Source organism: Centroberyx affinis, unplaced genomic scaffold (genome assembly GCF_046629955.1).
Source record: "Centroberyx affinis isolate AG114_WGS23_722 - 3 ecotype Tasmania unplaced genomic scaffold, CSIRO-AGI_Caff_v1 ptg001029l_1, whole genome shotgun sequence".
NCBI lineage: Eukaryota > Metazoa > Chordata > Actinopteri > Beryciformes > Berycidae > Centroberyx > Centroberyx affinis.
In genome coordinates this window covers 108,378-125,000 of record NW_027279589.1, presented here as the reverse complement: position 1 = coordinate 125,000, position 16,623 = coordinate 108,378, and the positions used below count along the sequence as shown (strand labels likewise).

Genomic DNA, 16,623 nt, shown 5'->3' with positions numbered 1-16,623 from the left:
GGTGCGATATGACGCATGATGCGTTACCTAGGTAGCTGCCCTTTCCTTTGCGGTCCAGGTGTCTGAGGTGGATTGTTGTGCTGTTGTTCTGGCTGTCGTCCCTGTGTGCGTCACTGGAGGCGGTGAACCGGGAGGTAGTTAACCCACTAGAGGTTCCAGGAGCGTCGTCTCGTGGGTAAAACACAGACCCGCCCTGGGGAGTCAGTTTCACCTGCACTGAGCCGCTCTGTCCGGCCGATTCGAGCCGGATCACCTGAATCTTAGGCGGGGCGAGCCTTTCGTCTCTCTCTCTCCCTCGGTCTGTCGCTCTATTTGTCTGGTCTACAGCTGTTTGCCCTCCGTCTGACCACTCACACTCCTCGCCTTCCTTGTCTGAAGTCGCACCACCATCGATGACTATCACCTCCGACACGGAAGACTGAGAAGCGAGGCCGCCGACGGTGGCGGCGGGACAACCGACACCGCTATCTAAGGCGGGGTCGCCGGGCCGTCGATCGGGGCGCAGCGCGACGCTCTCGACGTTCGCCGCGTCGTCGCGGCGAGCCGACACGTTCGCCCACACCTGAGGCAGAGGAGCGCTAAACAGACTCCCCCGGTGCTCCTCGCCACCGTCCGCACTCGCCGGCCGACTCGCCCCCGCTCTGACGTGGCCGCTCGTAAATTCCAGCCGGGAACTACGGGCGGCGGCGCTGTCGTCGTCCGTCTCGGTCGACTGGCCGACAACGAGGGTGATGATGTCGGATCCACTGACCTCCGTTTCGCTGTGACGTCCGGCCGGCCGGGCGTCGCCGAAGTCCTTGGGGCCGCCGGGAGGCGAGGTGACGCCGTCTCCTCCTCCTCCTCCGGTGCTGGTGCGGGCCTCCGCCGCCGCCTCCTGGTCGGAATCGCCGGCCTCCACAGCTCCCTCCACCTTGACGATCAGCAGCTCCCCCTCCTCCTCCTCCTCGGGCTCCGCGGACTGACGGGACAAACAGATGTGTGGATTAAGAATTACTGTCTGCACAGGAAACAGAGCACTAATACCACAGTGGGCGATTTGGTTCACTTCCAACAAGGGGACTGGTGGGTGGGAACATAACTGTATATGGAATTACTAATTTCCCTACACAGTTAAAAAAATAGTAACGCATTTAACAATCTATTAATAGTTCACTCACAATAGATGTGCATAGAGTCATTCATGCCACCTACTACATAGCCCATTATGAAACAACTACAGGAACAAATGTAACTGTGTTCATTTATTCGGTTGATCAAATTATTCAATGTAAATTTTTGAAAATGAAATAGAAAATAGGCTACAGAACATAAGCGAGAGGATATATGAGGTTAATATCTCATATATTCTCTTGCTTATGTTATGTAATGTGTGTATGTTATGTAGTATAAACAACCACGCATCAGTCTTGCGGGTAACTACTAGAAACTACTTAAAATGTTCTGTCGGTTTCCATCAGGAAAGTGTGCTGAAGGGGTTGATTCACGTTGGAATTGGGAAACACTGACAGCTATCAACACTGTGTTTGCGAAAGACATTTTGTCATAAGTAAGTAGATGATTTACTTATTTTTTCTCACAGCTTGTACCCTAAACCTCACTTGGTAGGGCAGCAGACTGTCATGCAGGGTCTCGGGTTCTAATTCCAGGGTTGGCAAATGATTCAAACAGAGTTTGACCCCTTAACCCTGCAATGTTTACCTTATGCTATTTGACATAGTCAGTTTAAAAGATAGCATTTTCCTACTGAGATACTGAGAAAAAAGTTACGCCCCACACCAAAATTCATCTTTTCGTTTGACAACATTGTTTGATGTTGCACACAGTCAAGAACAGATAATGAGTATGTTTACATGACCTAATAAATTGAAAGATTGAGCAGAAACTAACCGGGTTATGCTTACTCGGATTATGACCTCACCCCGATTAAGATAATCGGATAAATGCGTTTACATGATTAATGTAATAGTTGGAGTATTACCTCAATCGGGTTAAGATCAAATTATTAGTGTGCATGTACTCATTGATAGGCCTATTCATGAACATCCTTATTAATGACTGTACAATCTAAAGAAGTATTGACCTACTCTATACTAGCACTTGTCACAAAGACCCAGGGAGGATTTTATCTGATGTGTTACAGCATCATTTCATTATGTAGTCTCTACGAACCAGTAATCCCTTAAAATAACCTTACATTTACATGAATTCACCCCTTAATTCATGCAAAATCCCCTTAAAATTAATCAAGGGAGTTATTATTGGAGGAGATCCCATTGAAACCACCTTAAACACCCCTTCATTTTTGACTCCTTACTTTCTAATTTAATGTAAAGTTCAGGGAGACAGGAACTTTCTATTAATAACTCATTAATAACCTGTTTCCACAAACCAATCCATGAATAAATCCCTTAAAAACCCATGATACCAACCATACTTTATTAAAGCTTTGTTATTTTTAATGGATAATTCATGTTTATGTAATGGAGAAATGAAGGACATTTCAGGGCTAAAATGAAGGGGTTTGGTTAGCTCCTGGTCTGTTTTGATGCATGTTGTGTTCATAATGGTTTAAGTGAGACAAAATAGGTTTAACTGCTGGTCATGCGGGCCGCTAACAGAAAGCATACTGTCTCTTGTCCTACTGCTGAGAGACAAATATTCTGGAAATACTCAAGCCGGAACAACACCGTGTGCATGATGTTGATGCTCAGATTATTTTATGAAGGGTTAGATCCTAATTTCTGTCGCTGATTTTGGTCTTTTATTAAAAAGGAGGTAGCAGCCAGTACACTGGTTGTCTATGCAAGTCTTCCATGAGCTAAAAATGTTTCCCTTCCTGGTTTGTTCATGTTGTTTTTCTAAAAGGGTGAACAGTCTGTTTCCACTGCAGTTGGACTGAAAACCATCTAATGCAATGAATGTGCAAAACAAGTTTTTCCAACTTTCTTTCATTCTGGTATGCTCCTGTAAAGTGACCCATCTGTAAAATCCCCTGACTTCCCCCCGAGCACTGATCAAATTCCCTGACTTTCCCTGTCTGGAATACTCCTCTCTAAATTCTATGATATTCCAGGAAACAACAATAATATGAGTAAATATGCCTATAGATGCATAATAATAAGAACAAAGTGCTGTAAATGCACTCTTTGAATCCATAAATAAAGACAAATGGATTTTTCTGGGAACGCTGTGAACTTGTCTATTTTTGGCTGGCTTTTCTACCTGAAATGCATTAGGTTTTAGTTGTATTACTTTAAAGTGTTGCAGTAGATAAGAGAATTGAAGAGGAATCAGAATAGGCAATGACCAAGTGCTATTAAAAAGTCTACAGAAGCATGGAGAAAGTCATGAAGACGAGAAATGACATGATAGATGTGCGGTGCCAACGGTGAACTCCATTAGTCACGTTTCAGAAAAATAGTTGGGTCCTTAAATGATAAGAGGGTAACTAAAGCAATTAATTATAGCAAATAAGGCAGCAGAGATGCTTGCTCAAAGTTTGTACTTGTTTTACATATCATGTACATAGTATACATACAATTTATTATGAGAAACGTAACTCTCAAAAGACCAAGCCATTAGATTTTTAAGAAGTTAAGGTTTTAGTCTTCCACTTAATGGAAACTTTAATTGTTATCACTGATAGGACTGAACAATACTGACAAAAAATCGAATTGCGATTATCTGACAGAATATTGCAATTGCGATTTAAACTGCGATTGATATAATCACATTTTTTTCTTGTCATATTTTTTTTTAGAACTTTTTAGAACTACACTGTTTAAAGAAGTGATTTTGTTGAAAAAAAAAAATAGATGTCAGTATGCAGGATTTACTGAGTTTGAGCATGATGAAAGGTTTTGACCAATATTGTACTTGATTCATGAACTAAAGATTACTTGCAGCTCTAAAACACCTTGTTTAGAAATCCATTGTGGACGCTCTAGAAAAGGTGAGTCCATATTTTGCACTACTGCGAGGTGGGAAATTACCTCCAGTGACACAGGAAATGCTGGTAAATTCTTTTCACTGCGCATGTTAGATAAAATCAATTTGGCATATGTACTAGAAACACTTCACTTCACTTCCGTTTTCAAACTAATAAGTTCCATTGTATTTAATAAATACACTCAAAAAAGAAAGGTGGGAAAACTAACTAACCCTGGCTCTTCTTTCCACTTTGTATTGCACTGTGGAATATGTACCTCAGTTTTGGTGGTGGTGACCACCTCCTGGTTGGGGTCCTGGTCCAGGTTAATGGGCTGGGCCTTCAGTAGAGACTGGTGAGCTCCGGGACCTCTGTTCAGAAACCTGGTCCTGCCCTGGAGAGAGGGGCCTGGCAGAGGATGGAAGGTGGAGGTCAGTGACTGGCCACTAATCCAATAGAACTCAATACAACACTAAACTAGAATAGAATAGAGTAGAATAGAATAGAAAGGAGCATTATGATACAGGTTTCCCTTTTAATAACTAGGTGTAGAGTGACAGAATTGAGCAATATAATACCGGAGACCCTTTAACAAACAGTAGAAGAATAGAATAGAATAGAATAGAATAGAATAGAATAGAATAGAATAGATGTCGCTCTAAAGTTTAGGGGAAAAAAACACTTCATGGGAAAATGTCCATTGTGAAGTATTTTATCAGAACAATTCATAAAGGCTCCACTAAGAAAGCAATGAGCCCTGTATATAAAATCTATACACAATGTGGTTAGAATGCACTGGAACAAAATATGCCAGCTTCAGGTTAAGGGGTTCAGAGGTCGACAATACGTCTCGTGATCCAAATGTCTGGCAATTTAACGTCTCTCTGCTTATCGATAAAGGTACACACCTGGAACAACATGATGGAATACCTTTTACGAACCGGTAGGAGCTACTCTTCATTTCGGCATACATCCAACACACCAAAACAGCTGCTACTTCATTTTATTTCGACTTTTACAACTGCTTTGCCTGTTATTTACACAAGCTTCTTCCACCAAAACAACCGTTACACCGTGAGAGGCGGTAGCTAGCAGTGTGAACCAATTCTAAAAGTTGAGATTTTATTGAAATAAACTGCTGCTTGGTGGGTTGGATATAAGCCGAATTTAGCAAAAGACCCTAACGATTCTTAAAGGGACTTATATGTTCTACAAGGTGACGTACGTTCGCTGATAAACAAAGCTGCCCCAATTTTTGAGTGACGGTTGGCGTGACTCTCCCCCGCATACAAGAGATAACGGCGCGTGCATACCAGCCAGGGCATCCCGGTGCTGTCGGTTTAGGAGGCGGACCCCGGGGAAGCGGCTGTTGAAGGAGCCCTCCGGACCCTTGACTCTCTCCGCCCGGTACCTGGCGATCTGCAACTCCAGCAGTTTGATTTTTCGGCGGAGGAACTCGTTCTCCTTCTGGCTCTGGGACATTTCCAGATGAACCACGGCGTATCCGTCGTCCACAACTTTGCAGATTTCTGCGACGGCCGCGTTGGCCAACACCTCCATGATGGAGGCAATCTGAGAATGGAAGTCCAGGGCTGTCGACATTGTTACAGCTGAAACACTCGGCCTTTTGGTGAAAAAAACGAGATTTTGTCTTTAAAACTGTATCGGCGGTGATAAAAACGTTGCAGCGCTACCTGAAATGCATATCTATTTGGTTGTACGTGTTAAAAATGATGGAGAACAGGTTTAGTATCGAGGGAGCCGAGTCTTTGTTGATATGGTGGCTGCACGGAAACTCATTTCTGACAGTTTTTTTTTCCCAGTAAGAACGGTGAATACAGTAAAACAGCGCCACCTACTGTTCAGGAGCGGACAGGCCATAACACAGTACATTGGCAACATTAGCTATTATGTAGCAATGCAGAATTTTGTCAAAATCAGATTAGATGAAGCTGTAATGATGCATGTGGTGGAATTGGGTCGCTGCAGCAGCAACATAGCAATGGGACACAGCAAAGAAAATAAGAATATAAAGAAGAACAGAGCAAATGGGCGGCATATAAACGTAACACAACCGAGAAGGCTACAATGTATGAAAAGATGAACTATTAGGTCTAAAACATTATGGGTTTGTGCAAAATGACACAAAGCAGTGGGACATGTGGAGACAAGAAAAGGTAGTATCTCAGGTATTATAAAAAAAATGTAACACTCGCTGTGCTACACACTGATGTAAAGAATGATATACTGCGAGTATAAAGTCAGTCTCAGTTATTATTAGACTCAGCTATCAAGTGTTTTATCACACTGACCTGTGGGTTAAAAAAGAAGAAAAGACAAAACCTAGGAAAGTACATTTCTTGGAGAAAATGTGTGGAAAGCAGCAGCCGAATTCATTGGAAAGAGCGAATCTTGTAAGTATTTACAATGTGAATAACAGATGTTATAATTCACTCTCCGCCATTCATTTCTAGGGGGCGGGCGAAATATCTTAAACAGAGTATCAAAAAGAGACTTCACTCATCTCCTAAAGTAGACTACCTGAATATCAGCTGGAATGTCATTATTATTATTATTATTGTTGTTATTATTATCATTATTATTATTAGTAGTACGAGGGATTAAACATACAAATGGGTGATGTTAGAGTAGATAAATTGGTTGAACCGATTCATTTGCACATTTATTCCTAAAAAACAACAACAACGTTTTATGTTAGAACCCAGAAATAATTATGCTAATTGGACTCTGTTTACGCGACTTTTTTCCTACAAACGCGGCAAGAAATCGCGGTAGCAGAAGTAAAGAGGTTATGTGTCATTACTATTACTAGTAGTAGTAGTAGTGACAGGCAACAGCAACAACAAAGATACTTGTTATGGGTTGCTTTATAAAATCTCGGGGTATCTTGCGAGATCTCGCGACATTTGTCAACCTGAAAAGCCGCACAAGGTCACTGGCACGTGCGTGTGCTGCCACCGGCTGCGAGACTTGAGCTGCCTGTACGCACTTTCTACAAGCAACGACTGACTTATCCCATTCACCAGCCGGTTTTATCCACAAAGTCAGATCTTTTCTGTTTCAAGGATGGCCAGAGGAAGCCGCAGTCGCCCCTCAGCTCCGGCGAGGTAAAATAGTTTGGGTAATTTACATAACTGGCTCAAGCGTCGGTGTTGTAACATTGTAACGACCCTCTTTTACTTTAGCGGTAATTCAGCCTGTCGCGAGTTGACACTTTTAAATGCAAGAAGCCTGTGACTAGCAGAGGTGGTTCTTCGCCTGGTGTATATTAATGTGGCTACAGACAGATATTTAAGATGCGTCATGAGTCACAGAGACCATGCCTCGTCTAAAGTAGCCCAAGTCATTTTGGTCTTGCCAAGGTCACTAGGTAAAAGGTCAGCATGTCTTTAAAGAGACTCAAAATACATGATTTTGTTTTGCATGTAACGTTTTCCTGGGGAAATGTTATCAAGAGCGTTGGAACTTTTCTAAATCTTTGAGTATGCGTATGTTGGGATCACACTGCCCTCGTACATGCCGCTGTCTTGTATGGAGATCACGCCAGGCCAATGTCCATTCAAAAATCGGACAATTTAATGTGTTCTTGCTTATCGGCAAGTTTACATTGCAGTACAACCTTGACTAACATCTTTTACGATTTGTTTTGTGGCCACTGGTAAATCTGGCGTAAATATGATCCACTAAGCAGCACTTTATTTCAACAAAATTTCAACTTTTACAATTGGCTCAGTGCTCGCGCTACCTCTCTCCGCGGTGTGTTTTGGTGGAAGAGGACGGCGAGAATAACAAGCGAACTAATGATAAAAGGTGAAATGTTATTGAAAGAAGTGCTGTTTGGTGCATTCCATGTATGCCGAATTGAAGAGTGAAACCTATTGATTCGTGGAAAGGTCATATGCCGTGCTCAACGAGGTGTGTGCGTTTGCCGATAAGCAAAGAAACATGAAATTGCCAGATTTTTAATGGACTTTGGTGTGGTGTTCTCTGTACAAGAGTGAGGAGCGTATCGGGGCTAGGGACGAGGTTAATCTTTAAAAAAACAAAACAAAAAAAAGGTCTCGAAATACTGACTTCTTGGCTATTAGACAAACCCTAATCTTCAGTAGGCTGAACCTTTATCATTGCCAAGGGATGTCTGTCTCCCCACAGTCTTAACTGTTAATCCTGCTACTACCTACGGTCACAGGTAGCTACTGAACTCGTCTGAAGTAGGAAGCTGAGAAATGACCAGAAAGCCACAAGAGATTTTGGATAGGCCTAATGCATAACCACCTCTTTTATGACATTTCAAAATGACTTTGTTTTCCCAGTGCAAACAGCAGCTAACTGGGCAATTCTTCAATGAAACTTTCCTTGCAGGTTGTAAGGGTGCAGAATGTAAAGTGCTGCTTTGGTAGAGCTTAATATCTTGATCGGGGATGGACACTTTCCAATCAGTTAATATAGTGTACAGTGTTAAACATCTTAGTTTCCCCTCTTCTTTTTTCATCATGTCATTTAAAAATTTGGATTTGCAGAAAAATCACAATGGTTGGTAAGTATACTAACAGCAGTGAAATGTGGAGGACCAGCTGATGCCTGCAGTATGGCAAATGGAAGACAGATTCTGAAGTTAAAAAAAAAAAAAAAAAAGCGTGAAAAGCTCTCCATGTTGAACTTGATAGAAAATAATATTACAGAGTCCATTGAGCTTTATTGCAGTGAATTTTTGTAGGTTATAGTTTATGAACTTATCTGTTCGTTCGTGTAAAGTTCATGCAGTTTGAATGGGGGGAAAAAAAAGTGGTGGGTGGCGTTGGAGGCAAAATTAATAATTACATAAGTGAGGGAGGCATGTAACTGGAGACGCAGCTGATGTCAGAGAAAGAGGCCCCTGTGTTACATTTGCATTACACCTATACCTGTTTCTCTTCCTTGGCCATCCTCTGTGGCTTTTGTCGAGCTTAAAGGTGCAGTAAGTAAGATTTTTATGCCCACAATATGTATGGGGGGGGGGTTGCTGATTAGTACCAATAACTCAACAACTGGGGGGACTTGTGTAGGAGGTGGTAAGTTCGTTCGATGTTGTTGCAATTCCCACTGGTCGCCAGTAGAGGTTGATAAAGATCATAGATCGCGTAATGCCCCTTTAAGTAGGGATGCGACCATATGTTTATCTCACGATACGATTCGATACACAATATGGGGTTCACTATTCAATACAACCACGATGCGATGTAATAAATAAAAGTCCAATGACAACAAAGTCTGACTTGCTAGAATTTAAACAACAATTTTAATCTGATTTGTGATTACTACAGCAGAATAAAATCCAGCTAATATTGTGATGATTTTTTCTGCCCCATGATACCTTTAAGCTTGTCTTATGGGCAAGAACTTTACAGTTTGTCCTCTTTCCACAGCCCGGCTCCATCCCATGCTCCGGCTCCCGTCCATCCGCCCCCTTCGGCCCTCGCCCCGGCCCCGGCTCAGTCCCAGGGACCGGGCCTCATGGCCCAGATGGCCACTACTGCCGCCGGGGTGGCCGTAGGCTCGGCCGTCGGCCACGTCATGGGCAGCGCCCTCACAGGAGCTTTTAGCGGAGGCGGCAGCAGCAGCAGCAGCAGCAGCAGCCCGGAGCCAGCCAAGCCTGCGTACCAGGTAAGCAGGGCCAGATGGAGGGGTGGAAATTGTAGAGGTGTGATAATCAGACACTGGAGTTTGTGTCCATTTTATCTGTGCCATAGTAAATGAAGGACAACCTATTGAGGCATTTCATTTTGCATAATCTTTTGCGTAATAATGTGTCAGTCACACGCACACATTTATCAGCAAACTTTACATACCTCATGGAACCTTCTCTGAATCACTAGGATCCACAGGTTACTATACGTGTACACGGCACGTGATTTACCAAGCATATTTCAATAAAATCTCAATTATTTTAAATGTTTTGCTAGTTGCAAGAAAAATATTCCTGCATAAATTCGCATTTTAACAAGGAAACTACTATAACTCCTTAATGCTTTAAGACACAGAGTTCATATTAACACCACCCATGCGTCAAGTGTGTTGACATACAATATTTGCTAATTAATACATTTATTCGATTAATTAATGACCTCATTAGCATAACTGGTTAGGCAAGACATTAGGCAGCTCAAGAGCCTCTTGTTACATTAAGGTCGGCTAGAAGCTCTGTAGCCTCTGCGAGGAAAAACGCCACCAAGCATTTGTCAAATGACATTCTGTTAGTGAAGCCACCCTTGTAGCTTTCACACAGGGAGACAAGTTCACATGATACCCTCACTGATCCGGCATTAATAGAGGAGGTTATCGGAGAGTGTGTGGGGCAGCAGTGAGAACATTTCCCTTTTGTGTGCCGGAAGTTGGAAAAATTCAAAGGAGGCGAAGGAATAACAAGCCGAAACTTTAGATTTTACTGAAATACAAGCTTCTTAGGGGGTCGCCTATATGCAGAATCTACCGGTGGATCAGAAAACATCTTGAGTGATGTTCTAAAAGGTGTGTACTATTTACCAATGGAAAAATGGTCACATTTGAAGAATAACTACAAGAGGGAACGCCATGTTCAAATTCCATCACATGTGTTTGCAGATTGGAGTTTTTACTCATGCAAACATTTCTGGAATGCAGAGCTGCCCCGCCCATTGAGGTTTAACTCAACCACTGAGATTATTTATGCCTTGGAGAAATGTTCACAGAACTAAAACGCCTTCCTGTAATGTGCTCACCTGCGCGTACCTGTTCCAGGAGGCCCCCCGGCCCGGCCCGGCCCAGCAAGGCCCCTGTCACTTTGAGGTCAAACAGTTCCTGGACTGCGCCACCACCCAGACTGACCTCAACCTGTGCGAGGGCTTCAGCGAGGCGCTCAAACAGTGCAAGTTCTCTCACGGTAAGAATCACATTATATTACGGAGTTCACAATTTGATACAACGATACGATGTGATATATAAAAGTTCAGTGACAACAAAGTCTGACTGTGCAGAGTTATGTTCATCTCTGAGACACAAATCTTTCTAGCAATGGCATTGGCTGCTAGAATGTAAACAACAATTTAAAAATGTAATTTGTGAATCATATAATTTGGATGGAGAGCTTGTGAAACTGTGATGGTCAAGCGTCTCATTTGTGATTACTGCAGCAGAATAACATGCAGCTAATACCACCATACATTTTTCTGCCCCACGGTACGTTGTCACATTTTTCATATCCCATCCCTTGTATCTGATGTGTTTAATTGATGTTTACCCACTTTTTCACAGTTTTAAAAATGTTTTCATGTGAGCTGTATGAAACTCTCAATAACTAAATGCTAAATGAATTTTCTGCATCGTTGATCATTACACTCTCAGAAAATACGTTTTATTTAAATACTTAAGGAACTCCAGGAACTTTCTGCGTAGGTTTAGAACAACATCATTATTTTTTTTTTACCATGTTGATCTTCTGTTTCTCTTTAGGTGTGCAATCACTGGTGTGAAGGACGAGTGCCAGCAGTCATAACAGACATATTTCAATAATGTAAACACATGTTCATTTTAGACAGATGAACCTTTTGGTCCAGTGAAAAAAAAACAAAAAAACATCTAGACTCTCTACCCCAGTCAGTGAGGATGCTGGTTTATGCTTGTTTGTTTTGTTGGTTGATTGCTGTGAAATGTATGAAATGTTTTTGGTAATGTACAGTGATGAAAATGGAATAAATAGCTGCTATCTACTTTCAACTTTTATCTGCCTGCGTTCAATTTATTTCTATCATGTACTAATGACTGTGCAATACATTATTGTGTAATAATCCTTAATAGCACAATGTATTATCAATGACAAAATTTCCCTAAATGTAGGATATTGTTCTGGGAAAGGGTAAAGGTACAGTATGACATTTTTAACTGTTTCTTACAATTTGTTATAAAATTCTGCATTTTTTTTAATAGATCCTGAAAGTCATTTTCAGACTGCCAGAGATGGAACTGAGTTTTAATTTGTATTATGTGTCATCAAATCATTAAAGTCTCTATGCAAAAATAGGTGCTCATTGGAGTCAGGAGTATAGAATACTTGATAAAAGGAACGCATAATAATATAAAAGCTCTTCTTTTGTGTGGAAGTGCTCAAGTTAAAAAAATTGATACATTTATTGTTTATTTGCTGAGATACCTCTGATGAAACATGCTGAATAGCCATAATAAATATGTAGTTATTCAGTCACAAATTATTTTGAGTTGTCAATAGGAAAATGACGGTCTTTTTTCTCAGGAGTGAAATCGACCAGCATGGGCGCTAGTGCTCACTTTCCCTTCCTGTTCATTTTGCTGAGTTGGTACGAGATAGGCTACAAAGCTCCTTCTTGCGCCCAGCTGCATCAAGCTAGCTACAGGTAACCAGACTACGACCGGAAGACAGACGATTCTGCCTTCAAAACAAAAGCCTAAAATAGTCACTTTAGAGGGAAAGGGTATAGGATGCAGTATTATACACTATTGTAGACATAACAACTTGTATTTTCATTCACTACCATTCATCCTTAAATAGATATTTTTTACTTTTACTGTATCATCGCAACACATACGCGTTAATAAGGCCTTTATTTTGAAAGCCATGACCGGAAGTGGTATGTTTGATTTATGTACTCTAGCTGTCGTCGCGCCGTCTGAGATTTTAGTCCCTGCTCAACTGCTCTCACAGCGTCGCCAACATGCCTTTCATTGACTTGGAAAGTAATTTGCCAGCGAGCAAATTCTCCGAGGACTTTCTGAAGAAATTATGCTCCACCACAGCGGGTGTTCTGGGGAAACCGGAGGACGTGAGTTGTTGTTTTCTAGCAAGAATAGCCTAACGGTATACCGCTAGCAAAGCTTGCATAATGCTCAATGTCATAGTCTCGCGTGCTTGTCTAAAAACTGGAACACATGCCAAGGCTGCTTTTTATGAGTTATGTCTTGATATGTGCATATGTGCAAATGCCCTGTCTTCATATGAAGCCTGTTATAGGCAGAAGTGTTAAAGGTATATGGAGAAGTACCTGCCTTTACTTTCACTTGCCACCAAAACTTCCAAAACAGCTTGGAAGCAAGTGAATTTCAGGAGTAAGGACCGACAAGATATTACTATCTGGTTAATGTTAGAAATTATATGATTGTTATTAGATGTAGTTCACCCAACTCTCCTTGCACAGACTCACACGGCTTCGAGGCAACATTTGTTTCTGAATTTACTTTATGAATTTCCCCAATTTTTTTCTACTTCTTCTTCTTCTTCTTCTTTTAGATATGGCTTCCAAATAAAATTCTGGCTATTTCTGCTTTCTATTATACTGACCTAAACCTCAAATTTAGACTTGCCATACCCAACTGCCCCCCTCGGTCACAGGGTTGGATGCTCTTTGTATTAATGGGTGATTGATTGTTCTTTTCCAGAGGATGAACCTGGTGGTGAAACCCGGGGTGCCGATGCTGATCGGCGGGTCCTGCTCTCCCTGCGCCGTGCTGTCGGTGTCCGCCATCGGCGTCACCGACACCGCCGACAAGAATAAGGAGCACAGTGCCAAGATTTTCCAGTTCCTGACGGGGGAACTCGGTCTGACTGAAGACAGGTCGGTTCACTGGAGCACAGCAGACATAACCATCATCTTGTTATGGGAGACAGGCCTATTCTTGATGTTTTGTAATAACAGAGCCTGCACAATCAAACCCCATTATCTTCCTTTTGGGCAGCTTTTTCCCACCCAAGTTGTTTTTCTAGCCCCGATCCAAATGGCCCATCTGTTTTCTATAATGTTATGTCTAACTTATGTGCTGACGTGGGGCGGCTGGCTGCAGTAAGACCAGGCCTATACCTACACAGTACACACTAACCTTGAACCTACACTCTGCAATGACTGCCGGACATCCTGATGAAAGAAAGACCAGATTTCTGTGAGATGTCTTTGAAAAATGCTCGGCCTGTACATTTTGTTCACTTGCTTGTCACGCTATTCTGTGTGACACACCCACTGGATTGTTTCCATCCAAACTAGTGCTGAAACAATAGTCGATCCATAGAAAATGAATCGATTCTAATTTTGATAATCGATCAATCGTGTTAGCCATTTCTCAAGAAAACATAGCAAGCAAACATTTGCTGGTTAAAGCTTCACATACTTAGATTTGCTGCTTTTCTCTGTTTCATAACAGTATAAAATGAATACTTTGGGGGGGGTTTTGGCTGCTGGTCAGACTAAAAAGCAATCTGAAGAATGACTTAACTTGTGATGGGCATATGTTATTATTTTTGACATTTTATAGACAAAGTGATTCATGGAAAAACAAATTGATAGATTAATCGATAATGGAAATAGTCATTAGTAGCAGCCCTAATCCAAACAAAGTAGTCTTAGCTACAGTATGTTGACTTACATAATTGGCTGTTTCCACTGTCAACAGATTGTAAAATGAAAGAAGTGATAGCTTTGTAATGACCAACGAGTTAGCTGTATAACACAGGTTTCCCAATGGTCCGCCTTTATCAGCACCTTATGCCCTATGGCTTATGTAAACAGTACATCTTCTAGTGCAGTGGCTTTCAAATAGAGGTCTGGGGGCCACGAGGGGCCAGTTGCATAAAGCTAGTTTAAAACTAGTCTAAGCCTTAGACTGGTCTTAGATTCTCAGGTTGGACTAGGCTAATTAAGACTGTCTGTTACTTAAATATTACGACTGACTTATTTTGAGGTAGGAAAGATAGCCACCTTCCCCCTGGCTAATCTTGAGTTACGAACTTTGTTGTTATGGCAACGAGTCGGCCTAACTGTGAGTGGGAAGTTTAAATACTGAAGGTGTTTCATAAAAAACGGTAGAAGAGAACGAGACAGAAACAACACATTAGAGATCTACAACAATCAAGAAGTTGTAGGAACGGGTAAATATAAGTGTATATAGCAAGTTTGACTTAAGGTCACATTTAAGTCTAAGACTAGGTCTATCTTTATGCAACTTGCCCCAGGGATCCATAGGAAGGTTCCAGAGGGTCTCCAGCAAAATTAGGAATAGTTTAATTTCACTTTAATTCCCTAGAAATTAGCCCACTTGGAGAATGTATAAGGATGACTCCTGATTATCAGATCTGGTCTCAGTCTTGTACTGTGGTTATTGCCCTGCCTAAAGGATAGCCAGTTATTTAATTCTCTACCGAGTCTTATCCAATCACAGAGCTCTCAGATGAGGGGGTCTTTGGGCAAACCAACTATGAGTATCAAATCAGCACAAGATATTTCACACAATATAAACTCAAGGTACTTTACGTAATTCAAGGACTGCTGTGTGTCAGCTTCACCGCCTCAATTGGCCAAATATATGACCTTGTCCTTGTGTTTCCTGCTGTCGTTATTGTTTGTTTATAATCTACCCACGCTCCTTTTTTTATTGCATACACTAAACACTGTTGTGCAGAATGGACTGTCCTGGCTGCACCATGCAAAATGTTTATATAATTTTGTATGTCTACCTGTCTTATCAGCCTAAATCACAAAGTGAGATCCAATCACCACTAATTACGAGTCCCTTAAACAACATATAGTACGGCAATTCATAGACTGACTGCATTAACCCCAAATTCTGTTATTTCCATCGTAGCGAATGCATCAATGGGGAAATGAATTGCAGCTTTCTTGTATTCCACAGGATTGTTATCCGGTTCTACGCGCTGGAGCCTCATCAGGTCGGGAAGAAAGGAACCGTCATGAGCTTCTTGTGAAGGACGCTTGTCATTTCCAACGCTACAAACTCATTCCTAAAAGATAATGAAGAAAAACGGAGACAATTTTGAAGTGTAAATCAGCAGTCGATGTGTGAATAGACATATTAAAGATTAGGTTTTATTTAGGCACCCAGGTCGGCTGCCTGAACCACGTTTAACCCAAATAGAGTTTTTCTAAAAGCCTGTCAGGTACCTAACCATTTTAAATACCATTTGATTTAATGATGTTTTTAATTATTATTCTTGTATAACATGGTACCTTTTTAGACAAATCCTTATGTCAGACACAGTCGCGTGACTTGGTCTTGAAAGTCACTGTAGCCTTTTCATTCCTGAAGTGACTCACATTACAGACTGACATTTGATATGTAATATATGTAATATTTTCACTAAAGACAAGATGAGATCGAATGGATTTGGCGTTGTCTTTTTTGTAGTAGGTATAGCCACAAGATGGTGGAATAGGTTTATCCAATTGGTGTGATTGATTGATTGATTTTGAAAGGATCCATGGCAGTAGGGCTCACATTTTTAAATTGTTACATATCTCATTTTGGAATGAAACTTCCTACAATAGATTATATATATGAAAGGTTATGCAAGACAAATATTAAGATTATAGTTCCTTTAATTTTGGCATTCTGATTTCATTATTACTTTGTAATTCAACTCCAGTCATTACATTTGATTGACTTCACTGGCATGGCTGTTTATCAGAAACAATGCTGCCAATACACTAAGCAAAATGTAATTTTTCAAAAACCAACAAACTGTTTATACATTGTAATCATATTGAGATGATACATTTTTGGTTTGAAAACATGTATTATACAATAGCTCATAATTTCCAAATCCAGAGGACATGGTGTTATATAAACCATTAAAAAGCAACGTATCAGACTGGATATCACCTTCCACCCAGTGCTCTAGGCTC

At 41.3% G+C, this 16,623-nt stretch overlaps 3 protein-coding genes across 4 annotated transcripts in view; 2 read left to right on the top strand and 1 right to left on the bottom strand.

Annotated features, from left to right (window-relative positions):
• The window catches only part of LOC139646994 (uncharacterized), an 11,288-nt gene extending 4,952 nt beyond the window's left edge, over positions 1 to 6,336 (bottom strand). Inside the window, exons 1-3 of the mRNA XM_071522814.1 lie at positions 5,242 to 6,336; positions 4,206 to 4,336; positions 752 to 958 (exon numbers count right to left, since the gene is read on the bottom strand). Of these exons, the coding sequence (XP_071378915.1) occupies positions 752 to 958; positions 4,206 to 4,336; positions 5,242 to 5,530 (627 nt within the window). The 5' untranslated portion in view covers positions 5,531 to 6,336. The remainder of the gene's footprint in view (positions 1 to 751; positions 959 to 4,205; positions 4,337 to 5,241) is intronic.
• Positions 6,337 to 6,884: 548 nt separating this feature from the next.
• Positions 6,885 to 11,665, top strand: chchd10 (coiled-coil-helix-coiled-coil-helix domain containing 10). Of its 2 annotated transcripts, XM_071522810.1 has the most exons (5): positions 6,885 to 7,056; positions 9,355 to 9,592; positions 10,706 to 10,847; positions 11,098 to 11,143; positions 11,417 to 11,665. In XM_071522810.1, exons 1-4 carry the CDS (start codon positions 7,016 to 7,018, stop codon positions 11,103 to 11,105), a joined length of 429 nt encoding a protein of 142 aa, XP_071378911.1. In that variant the 5' UTR covers positions 6,885 to 7,015; the 3' UTR covers positions 11,106 to 11,143; positions 11,417 to 11,665. The 2 variants fall into 2 exon arrangements, with proteins under 2 accessions (XP_071378911.1, XP_071378910.1); XM_071522809.1 differs by lacking the exon at positions 11,098 to 11,143.
• Positions 11,666 to 12,591: 926 nt separating this feature from the next.
• On the top strand, positions 12,592 to 16,094 carry ddt (D-dopachrome tautomerase). The gene is made up of 3 exons (XM_071522811.1): positions 12,592 to 12,759; positions 13,373 to 13,548; positions 15,614 to 16,094. Exons 1-3 carry the CDS (start codon positions 12,652 to 12,654, stop codon positions 15,684 to 15,686), a joined length of 357 nt encoding a protein of 118 aa, XP_071378912.1. The 5' UTR covers positions 12,592 to 12,651; the 3' UTR covers positions 15,687 to 16,094.
• The last annotated feature ends 529 nt before the right edge of the window (positions 16,095 to 16,623 follow it).

Bases quoted from the DNA above. Each gene is read 5' to 3' on its own strand.
- chchd10 (XM_071522809.1), top strand. From the start codon at position 7,016: ATGGCCAGAGGAAGCCGCAGTCGCCCCTCAGCTCCGGCGAG. The intron at 9,593-10,705 runs GTAAGCAGGGCC...TACCTGTTCCAG, and splicing joins CAGCCAAGCCTGCGTACCAG to GAGGCCCCCCGGCCCGGCCC. The intron at 10,848-11,416 runs GTAAGAATCACA...GTTTCTCTTTAG, and splicing joins ACAGTGCAAGTTCTCTCACG to GTGTGCAATCACTGGTGTGA.
- ddt (XM_071522811.1), top strand. From the start codon at position 12,652: ATGCCTTTCATTGACTTGGAAAGTAATTTGCCAGCGAGCAAATTCTCC. The intron at 12,760-13,372 runs GTGAGTTGTTGT...GTTCTTTTCCAG, and splicing joins TTCTGGGGAAACCGGAGGAC to AGGATGAACCTGGTGGTGAA. The intron at 13,549-15,613 runs GTCGGTTCACTG...TGTATTCCACAG, and splicing joins CTCGGTCTGACTGAAGACAG to GATTGTTATCCGGTTCTACG.